Here is a 10,011-nt window from a genome sequence, read left to right as displayed (position 1 = left end):
TCCCCTTTATCATCTCCCACCTCATCTTCCATCTTGTCGCGCTTTGAACCTGCCGTATCGTCCACGACCGTGCTTTGATCGACAACGTTCGTCATCGAATCAACACAACAACATCCCCGCCCCGCCCAGTCACTCCGTATCTCTCTGGCGAGGATCTATCCTCACCACTGAACCTAACGAGACATCGGATATCATAACAAAGGAACAACTCTCGTACATTACCAATCACGGAGAACCCGCCGCCGACCCCGTCGCAGCATGAAGTACCTCGACATCCCCTCGCTCGCGCTGCTCTCCTCGGCCCTGTCCTACTCGAGCCCCGAATGCAAGGTTCACACCCGGTTCGAAGCATACACTTGCAAGGAAGTCAAGAAGGAGCGTAAACTTCGGCGAGAGCTCGAAGAGGTCTGGAAGGGCGAGGTCGGAGAGGTCGATGAGTGAGTCTGATGCACGCGTGACGTGGCGCGATCATCGGATCATTGCAGAGGCTAATGACATCCCCAACATGAACGAACGCGTTGCAGACTCTCCATCTCCCCGGAAGACAAGCTCCCTCTCTTCTCCTCGCCATTCGGCGACCTCCATGCCTCGTCAGCTCGCAAGATCCATTTCCTGCTCGTGTCGACGCTCAATCAAGCTTACCCGGACTACGACTTTACCCATCTCGGCGCCGACGAATTCGAGAGGGAGCCTGCTGGAGTCATCGGGATCCTCGCGGCTCTGAGTGGAGTCGTTCGAGGTGGTGTCGATAGGACGGGGAGTAGCCCGTGAGTGAGAAGTCGGGAGGTTGGCGTAGAATCCACCGTGCGCTTCGCTTACACGTTCGGTCGGCTCCGCCCGCGCAGCCGGTCTTACGGATCTTACCCGACGGCCATCCTCACTCCTCCCCAATTCTCGTCTTCGCTACCTCCATCTTCACTTCCCGAAGGGACCACCCAGCAAATGATGGACCTCTCCAACATCGCCCACCCTACCTTGCTCAAGATCCTTCGCGAGGTCATCGACCTAGATGATTGCATCGCCTATTCCTACAACCCTAGCGCCGATTGCGACCCGCACGCGGAAGACGACGACCCGGACGACGAAGACGTTGAACTCGGCGAGGCTGACGACCCATCCTCTGGTTATCGACGGGACACTTCTACCAACGATAATGGTGGTCCAGATGAGACGTTCGACAGTGCCGATGTGTTTGCGTCTTCGGACGACGAGGAGGGCATGATCATGGAGATGGAGCTGGACGACCCGACGGCCGAGAAGGAGCGCAAACTGAAGCAAGATGCTCTCAAGGAAAGTAGGAACAGGATAAGGAGGGAGAGCATGTTGGACGCCGGTCGGGCCGGACGAGGGAGTGGAGGGCTGTTGTGGAGCGTCAACTACTTTTTCTACTCCAAGTGAGTCGGGAGATGATCGGTCTAAGCCTAGACCCAGAGTTTCACACTGACGCCGTCTTCGCATCCAGACGTCAACGGCGCATCCTGTTCATCTCGGTTTGGGCACGTAAAAGACAATCCGCCTTTCTCGCTCCGATCACGATGCCCCTGCATAACCCGTTCAAGACGCACGGTGTGCACCCTCACCACTCGTCGTCCCCTCGAGGCGGATTCGCATCGAGCTCAATGCCCAGCCTGACAGGCCTGGCCGAGAGCATTCACAAGGAACTTCGTGCGGTTCCACCCACCGCTGCTGCTGTCGCTTCTTCCAATGCGATCACTAGCTCGACTCTCTCCAAGCTACCCGTGCTCGACAGGACGAGCGCGAGTCCCCAAAAGGGAGGATCGTCCGCTCGGCCCCGTCGTCGACGCCGAAGCGAGAGCGTCGCGAGTAACCGAAGCGGGGTCAGTATCCGAGCTCGAGGGAAACGCATCAAGGCTTGAAACTCTTTTCTTGGTGGATGGACAATATCTTTCTTGACTCGTACGAATTCACTCTCTTGACAGGCAAACATACTGTATGTAACACCACGTAGCTGGCATATTCCAGCGCGAATCGCAAGACAAGGTTGAATAGCGGCCACCTCAGGAGAACCCTTTGTATGACCGGACTCGGCACGTCTTCAAGGTTGTACACCGGCGTCTGTACAGCACCGCGTATAAATATTGTATAGTAGAAGCCGCCGTTCACACGGGATTGTAACCACCATGTATCAGCTTAGCAAACAGCATCGCCTCGACTTTTGAGCTTTGACATCACTTCGTGCGCACACAAGATGAAACGGCAATGCCCCATCCGTCTTGCTCTCGTCCTGCAACCTTTAACAATCCTGTCTCTCGGCTACCCGATCTGGACGAGTTGAGAAGGACGAATCTGGGGTGAGGGGTCTGTCCCCCGTATGACGAATCACAAGGAGGTATTTCCGGCAGCGCGCCCGTTGGTGGCGTCCACACAGCGAACCCTGTAATTACGCCGTTATAAATTAAATCAAGACGCCACATGCAACAGATCGTCGTACGATGTGGGACGTATGGCCTGTGATTGGTCTTGCCATGGTAAGCACCGTTTGCCATCCGAAAGTGGCCATGGCGAGTAGGGTGTCTGACGAGGTATGCATGGTACACAATACGAGACTTGTGACGTGGGGCAATACGAGAGTTGTGACGTGTTCAACGTGAAACTTAGGGACCGACCGTCGGCGTTGCGAGACGAGACCTCGAGAGTGTTGTGGGGTGGACCTGCGCCTCTCCCGGATCCTCGTCCCGGTTGCGATCCAGTGGGCAAGCAGGAAGGCAGGGTTGTTAGGGTCAGTCAACGATGACGCTTGACAAAAGGTTTCTACGCCAGGCGTGGGCAGGATCCACCTTTGCCCGGCGTTTGATCCTCTCCTGCGTGAAGCTGGGGACGCTGGGGACTCCCTTCTTCCCCACGCGCGTCACCCGGTGCCGAATTGGTTCCGCAAGCGATTCTCCGGAGGATCGTCATCAGATTGGTCCCGTGATGCGCTTCTCGATGAGGTTATTTATCCCGATCGAGACGAAAGCGACGGGCGGATTTAGAAATTCAATCTATCGTCGCGCAATTCGACCTCTCTCTCTCTCTCTCCTTCCAGAGCGAACCCCGGCACCTGATCACAACTCGTCACTCCCTCTATTGCTCTCTGCATGCGCTGTCAGTGCGATCGAGGCCGCATCGTACCACCCTTTTTGGTCCAGGGGTGTCGGATGGTTCTGGGACAGAGTAGAGTATATAGAGCTGGGCCTTTCTGAACCGTTGTACAAACATTTCGCCTCCCCTTCTCTACCATAAATCAACAAACCATCCGAATCAGCTAACACTCCAACTCACTCTATCACCAACACTTCATCTAATATGCGAACTTCTGCCGCTGCTGCTCTCGCCATTGCCTTTGGCGCCGCCAACGTTGTTGCTTCTCCTGTCACCAAGAGGCAGAACACCACCGCCTCTTCCATCGATGACACCACCATCTTGAACTATGCTCGTGAGTCGGCTTCCTGATACGCGTCTCAGTCTCCCACTGCCCCTTGCTGATCCTGTCGACTTTCGTAGTCACCTTGGAGCACCTCGAGAACGCCTTCTACCGAGACGCTCTCGCCCAGTTCGATGCTGCTGCCTTCGAGTCGGCCGGTTTCCCCGCTTGGGTCCGAGGTCGATTCTCTCAGATCGCCGAGCACGAGGCTTCGCACGTCGCCGTCCTCTCGGGCGCTTTGGGTGATGCCGCCGTCCAGGCCTGCGAGTACACCTTCCCTTACACCGACCCCAAGAGCTTTGCCGCTTTGTCTGCGGTCATCGAGAACGTCGGAGTCTCTGGTGAGTCTGACTTGCTGTTGCTCTCACTCGTCTCGCCTTTCTAAACTGTAAATCATCGTTCGACTAGCCTACGTCGGTGCCGCCGCCTCGATCATGGACAAGACCTACTTGACCGTCGCCGGTTCCATCTTGACCACCGAAGCCCGTCATCAGGCTTGGGTTTCGTCGGCCGTCAACCAGGCCGAGCCTTGGTCCGGACCTTACGACACCCCTGTCGCCTTCTCCCCCGTTTACTCGGTGGCCGCCCAGTTCATCAAGAACGGCTCGTGCCCCGCTAGCAACGGTGCCCTCCCCTTCACCGCTTTCCCCGCCTTGACCTACATGGACGGAAAGGTCGCCTTCGAGGGACTTTCGGGTCAGAACCAATACGTCGTCCTGTACCAGGGATTGAACATTGCCACCTACCCGATTGGTGCCGATGGTAGCGTCTCTCTCCCCGAGACTCAGGGAATCGCCTACATTACCGTTTCGACCGAGAAGAACGCCACTCTTACTGGAGGTGCGTTGACCCTCCGAATTTTCACCTTCGTGCTGCGCTGACATCCTCCCTTTATTCCATTCAGACGACAACATCATCGCCGGCCCCGCCGTTGTTGCCAACCCCTTCGATGCATACGCTTCGAACCCGGCTCCTACCTTCACCTCGGCTTAAGTCTGCATGCAGTCATCCAAGGCTGTCTCCCTTGCGGATTTCCGTTCGTTATAAAGGACTTTGATCATAATTTACGTAGTCCCGCTGTGAAGAAAAAGTTCACCTTGTCATAATTCCCAGTAATATGAACCGAAGTCGAAAATGTTTGATACCCACAATTTGAGTAACGGGACGGGTGGTTTTCCGCTCTGTCTGCTGGTATTGTCCATTTGTCATGTTTCTTGCCCTGAAGGCGACGGCGCTTCGTACTTCGAGAGGCTCGATAACGACGGTGAAATCCATTCGCTTCGAGCGCACCCGGTAAACAAATAGGAGACTTAGGAAGCGTAGGGTTCCATCTCTACCTTTCTCTTAGGGTTTTACAACAACCTGTCCGCATCCTAGATAATGCCGAGCCCAGTACCGTATCAAACAGTAAACTACTCTAATTGCCAGAATAAAAGTATCTCTATGTTTCTGGTCGTGTATTGGTTAGCCTAATTTACATGTCCGATATCCGCCATATCTTGACGCCGCCATCATCGCCAGCTGTGGCGAACAGCCGGGCACCGGGCGATACGTTTCGCTGAAGCACCGCTACGGAGTTGATGTCATAGATTGTGTGAGCCTGTTCCCGAAGGGTCAAGAGCTGCATTTGAATAGGTTGCGAGGTCTGATCCTGCTGCATTTCTCCCTTGGCCTATACATCGCCGCAAAGGTCAAACGCTATGACCCAAAAGGTGACCATGTTCGCCACTCACCACATTCCAGAGACATATACGGCCATCGCCGCCGACACTGACAAGCCTGCCGACACTGATCTCATCCGCACCGTCAGCAGGACCTGAGCCGGCTATCCAGGACAAGGCAAAGCAAGCTCGAGCCCGATGAGCTTCGACGTGTGTTCTTTCAATCCACCTGGAGTCAATGTCGTTTCCACTACGGAACGCCACATGAGGATGAGCACGGGTACGCCTAGATGCATTCATTGTCGGCAGACTGACCTGCGTTCCCAGATCCGAATCCCGCCACTATCACCGCCACTCGCCAGATATCGTCCGCAAGGACTATAAGCTAGGGACCAAACAGTCTCGGGCTCTTGCAACGGTGGTACCACGAAGTCTGGAGTAGATTCGACCGTGGCAGCCGAGAGAGAGGTAGAGCCTTCCGTCGATATCGAAGCGGGAGCAGCAGGCAGACTCGGGTTGAGCTTTTGAAAAGGCGACCAGTCCGAATCGGGGTCATCGGCAAACAGGTAGATGGAAGCGTCATAAGATGCTGAAGCCAAGATCTAGGATGAGACGCGGAGATTTCGGATCAGCTCGACATTCGCTCGAGACGTCTCGACTACCTTACCTCTTCTGAAGGGTGCCAAGCTATCGATTTGACATCTTGGGTGTGCTCCATCATGACCGAGATACATTCGAAATCGCCGTCCGCTTGTACTATTGGAGATATGTCTCAGTCGCCGAGCTGTCGGTGCGTGACTGAAGTTGCAACTCACGTTCCCAAATCCAGACACTTTTGTCTCTGGAACAGCTTGCTAAGAGTGTCCCATCCGAACTCCAACTCACGCCTTTACATTCGCTCTCGTGTCCTTCCAAGGTCGTAATACACTCCCACTCTTTCTCGACCGAATCATCCTGATACCGCTCGACGCCCTCCACCCCCTCGTATTCGTCGACTTCCTCCCAGATTCCTACGGTTGAATCGAAAGAACCGGTAGCCAGAGATTTGCCGTTAGGTGACCATGCGATCGATCGAATCGTACGCTTGTGAGCGGTGGGGATCTCTTGGAGGAACCGGAATTCGAACCTGTCATTGGCGCCCTCCGAGTCGGTAGACTGTTTGACGTTATATCCATACAGGCGGACCGTCTTGTCGCTAGAGCAAGATGCCAGAATCGGTCGACAAGGGTTCCAGGAGACAGCCCAAGCGGGCCCGGCATGACCCGGCAACTCTGTTACGAATTCGATGGCGGGCATGATGGACAACTTGATGAGGGATGTTAGATTCCAAGAGGTCAGGATTGCGAGATGGGGTTGGAGGTAGTGAACGCAGATACTAGTGATACGCAGTGACCCTTGGCCTCGGAGATGGATGGATGACGCGCCGGCTTGGACGGGTCCGACGTTACCCAGTCAGCTACCCATATGCAACATGACATTCCGAACCTCCTTTCTCATATCATTAGCTTACAACGTCGTAAATCAGAGTAACCATCAGGTGGTTTGCAGTACATTGGGAAAACATAGAGCTAGATTGCCTGCTCGCCCGGTCATAGTCCTAACTTGGTGGCTGATACACGCCGGTCTGACGATCAAGTCATCGTCGGGTCCTCGAGACCTCCAGTGTATCCACGCTGTGGATTCGGCTTCCTCCACAGCACACAGCCTTGCAGGTAAAATGGAACACCAAAATGATCTTGCAATCCGTCTGTTCTGATTGATGGCCCGGGTTCTGTAACAGAGGAGAGCGCCTTGCTCTCGGCCACTTTTGAATGGACCAACTATTCGTGCAGCTGAACGCTCTGGCTAGCACTTCCGGACTCCCGTTTCTCTGCGATATCAACCTGCGAAGAGAAAATGCATACGACCGGACACCGAGAACGCCCGATCCGAATCTCGGATCATTTATCATCAACAAGGGAACGATATCCCTAGCTCACACGCTCCCGAGCGACGTCGGGTCCACTCGAAAGGGTGACTTTTGGGATATTCGGGCAGAGACAATGCAAAAGTTGAGCGACGAGAAACCAACCTCGACTTGGGCCACCACGATGCATGATATGCACAATGAAGGTTCTTCAAGCGAACGTCTGGCGGCGCAAAGGCAGGACTCGAACCCCGATCCTAAGCAGTCCTCGAGCACTTCTGCGAGCGTTCCTCCACGCACATCTACTATCCCCCAAGCGTATCATTCGATGCTCGCCGGAGCGGGAGCTGGTCTCGTGTCCAGCATCGTCACTTGCCCCCTTGACGTAGTGAAAACCCGCTTACAAGCTCAAGTCAGCAAGAAGGGGGCAGCCGACTATGAAGGTGTCAAGGAAACTATCAGCAGGATCTGGAAGAGCGCTGGGGTACGAGGCCTGTACAGGGGACTCGGTCCGACAGTGCTTGGGTATCTACCGACCTGGGGTATATACTTTAGCGTCTACGACCAAATCAAAAACTCGCTAACACCTGATGGCAAGTCCGTTGAGATTGTGGAATACATGGACCTTACTGATCTCAATCGATACGGATCGTAGTTCCGGATGGGACGGACCACTGGGGAGTTCATATAATTGCGGCTATGACGGCTGGAGCTACGGGTACTATTGTCACAAACCCACTGTGGCTTATCAGAACCCGTTTCATGGTCAGTGCCACGTGCTGCTGAACGTGTCTTTACAAGGCTGACGCAGAGGAAACTTTCCACTCAGGCGCAAGCAACATCGGCTGATGTGACCGAACGATATACGAATACGTGGATTGCCTTTAGATCGATCTACAAAACCGAAGGATGGAGAGCTTTTTACCGTGGGCTAGCTCCTAGTTTGATCGGTGTAACGCACGTCGCCGTGCACTTTCCCCTATACGAAAAGATGAAGGCGTGGGCAGGTAAGCGCATTGAGTGTCTCCTCGGCAGAACAGACAGATAGAGCATGTCAACTTATCGACCATTAATGTTTACAGCGCCAGAAGATGGAGGCCCCCTGAATTCGCAGAGGATTCTGGTCTGCTCGGCACTCTCCAAGATGGTCGCGTCGGTCATCACGTACCCTCATGAGGTGCTCAGGACCCGTCTGCAAATCCAGCGCAGAGAGCGAGCCGATCAGGACGCGCAGCGCACCGCAACACGGCCCAGTCCGGGTACCCAGCTTTCTTCCAGTGTGAAAGGCGATGGTAAACATTCGGCGGGATTGGAACGGACGTCACGAGGCCTATGGCAGACCGTGTCGGTCATTGCGAAACAAGACGGGTGGAGAGGGTTTTATCGGGGCATCAGCATCAACTTGGTTCGAACAGTTCCCGCCAGCGCGGTCACGATGCTTACGTGAGTTTGTCGCGAAGTCGCATGGATCCAAGACCATAGCTGATCGCGATGTCCATGTTCGCGCAATAGGTATGAGCTGATCATGCGACACCTGAGCTCGTAAAGGATCGCATTCTCTCATCTGACACATCGTTTTACATCGGGTTGTTTTTGTAAAATAGCCGATAGATATACACATCGTGCTATGGATTTCGCTTGTATCAAATGGCATGGCTGAGGCATATATAAAGGTCCAAGCCGAGGGTTTCGCAAGGCCATCCAACCGCGACAGCTGCGCATGATCTCATACTGATGCAAGGGTCAGCTATGACCCAAGGCAAGCATTCTGTCTGGACATCCCGCCAACGGCAACAGGACTGAGTAAGTTAAAGGTAGATGTCTGTTAGGTCATGATGGATATGAACCCATTGATCACAAAGTTACTAGCTCTGTACCGTAACAACCACACCCAAAGTACCCCTCTGAAATCTCAAACAGGAATGTCTGCGTATAGCATAGCGTCCACTGTGTCTTAACATGATGATACCTGTTTACCAGAACAAGAAAAATGGCAAAAAGAAACTTTATTTCCGACGCAAGCTGGATTTGAACCAACGCATGCAATGCATAAGTGATGTCAAGAAACGAGTTCTAATCACTCCCCTTAGACCGCTCGGGCATTGCGCCAATGAGAGAATTTTATTGCTTGGTTGAGCAATAAACACATGTTTTCAGGCTGGGCATGGAGATGTGAGACAGCTGTCTGTTGCGGCACAATCGACATTGTGCTTGGTATTGGGATAGCCAGCAAGCCTGAGATAGTATCACATCGGACTGCATGGTAGTAGTGTATTAGGTTGTGTTACGGGCATCCTTGAAAATCATCTAAAGAGTTGCTTCCGCATGTTTACTTCTGCCGCAACTATATGGCGAGTTACAGGTCCCTAGATGCAAGCGAAGTCAGATCACGTGACTACGATGTCTCACGGTCTTTCTTGATTTCGGGGTGAAGTTGCAACACTGTACTGACGATTGCAACTTTGTCGGTCATATTGTAACCTCTCCTAATATGTCTCTGTAGTGTGAGCTAGGGTATAGGCATATGTCAAATGTGATAACTGCGCTTGAATCTTATAAAAGTACAACAGACTCGCACAAGTCCTCTACAATTCGCGCTCCATTATATGCTAACTACGGTACTTGCGTTGTCCCCACCGAATCTGCTAATGTTTGCCGATTTTGTCAGACTTTGCACTTGCTTCTTTTGTTCATGAACATAAGGCTGTCACTCATCGGTTGCTCATTCAAGCAAACAATAGAAGGTCATCTACTCAAAGTTGTGTTCTTCTTTTGTTGTCTTCAGGCGGATTTGCCAAGTATCGACCGAACCAGTCTGGTAGCCTAGACTTGCAACAATGCGTGCTGCCATTTGGTTACACCCTGTGACAGGTTGCCAGCAACCTGTGGTCTCTCTGGGACTTGCCTAGGGTAGTAGGTGGATACATCAGTGTGATAGCAGATGAACTACATAGTGTTATAGCCATCCGCGGTACGACTAGAGCGCACATCTAAACAGGTATTCCGCCAGCAACTCCGGT

At 53.3% G+C, this 10,011-nt stretch overlaps 4 protein-coding genes and 1 non-coding gene across 5 annotated transcripts; 3 read left to right on the top strand and 2 right to left on the bottom strand.

Moving 5' to 3' along the window:
• Nucleotides 1–258: 258 nt before the first annotated feature.
• On the top strand, nucleotides 259–1,877 carry HD553DRAFT_341852 (Maf1 regulator-domain-containing protein; the record flags this gene model as incomplete). Its single annotated transcript, XM_046182678.1, has 4 exons — nucleotides 259–437; nucleotides 525–767; nucleotides 846–1,394; nucleotides 1,463–1,877. The coding sequence occupies 4 exons, from the start codon at nucleotides 259–261 to the stop codon at nucleotides 1,875–1,877; spliced, it is 1,386 nt and encodes a 461-aa protein (XP_046036828.1).
• Nucleotides 1,878–3,018: 1,141 nt separating this feature from the next.
• On the top strand, nucleotides 3,019–4,581 carry HD553DRAFT_310821 (ferritin-like domain-containing protein). Its single transcript, XM_046179880.1, has 4 exons — nucleotides 3,019–3,436; nucleotides 3,505–3,765; nucleotides 3,833–4,264; nucleotides 4,329–4,581. The coding sequence occupies exons 1-4, from the start codon at nucleotides 3,307–3,309 to the stop codon at nucleotides 4,415–4,417; spliced, it is 912 nt and encodes a 303-aa protein (XP_046036827.1). The 5' UTR covers nucleotides 3,019–3,306; the 3' UTR covers nucleotides 4,418–4,581.
• Nucleotides 4,582–4,607: 26 nt separating this feature from the next.
• On the bottom strand, nucleotides 4,608–6,526 carry HD553DRAFT_310819 (WD40-repeat-containing domain protein). Its single transcript, XM_046179879.1, has 5 exons — nucleotides 5,901–6,526; nucleotides 5,753–5,841; nucleotides 5,401–5,687; nucleotides 5,158–5,335; nucleotides 4,608–5,096 (listed from the first exon to the last, which is right to left on the bottom strand). Exons 1-5 carry the CDS (start codon nucleotides 6,379–6,381, stop codon nucleotides 4,899–4,901), a joined length of 1,233 nt encoding a protein of 410 aa, XP_046036826.1. The 5' UTR covers nucleotides 6,382–6,526; the 3' UTR covers nucleotides 4,608–4,898.
• Nucleotides 6,527–6,605: 79 nt separating this feature from the next.
• HD553DRAFT_310817 (mitochondrial carrier domain-containing protein) lies at nucleotides 6,606–8,677 on the top strand. The gene is made up of 5 exons (XM_046179878.1): nucleotides 6,606–7,584; nucleotides 7,647–7,756; nucleotides 7,821–7,998; nucleotides 8,074–8,434; nucleotides 8,504–8,677. Exons 1-5 carry the CDS (start codon nucleotides 6,897–6,899, stop codon nucleotides 8,535–8,537), a joined length of 1,371 nt encoding a protein of 456 aa, XP_046036825.1. The 5' UTR covers nucleotides 6,606–6,896; the 3' UTR covers nucleotides 8,538–8,677.
• Nucleotides 8,678–9,004: 327 nt separating this feature from the next.
• HD553DRAFT_t50 lies at nucleotides 9,005–9,100 on the bottom strand. Its single transcript has one exon. It is a non-coding gene; the product is annotated as a tRNA-Ser (tRNA).
• Between the last annotated feature and the right edge of the window lie 911 nt (nucleotides 9,101–10,011).

Source organism: Filobasidium floriforme (assembly GCF_021052385.1).
Source record: "Filobasidium floriforme strain CBS 6241 chromosome Unknown HD553scaffold_10, whole genome shotgun sequence".
Lineage (NCBI taxonomy): Eukaryota > Fungi > Basidiomycota > Tremellomycetes > Filobasidiales > Filobasidiaceae > Filobasidium > Filobasidium floriforme.
This window is presented reverse-complemented; position numbering and strand designations above follow the sequence as displayed.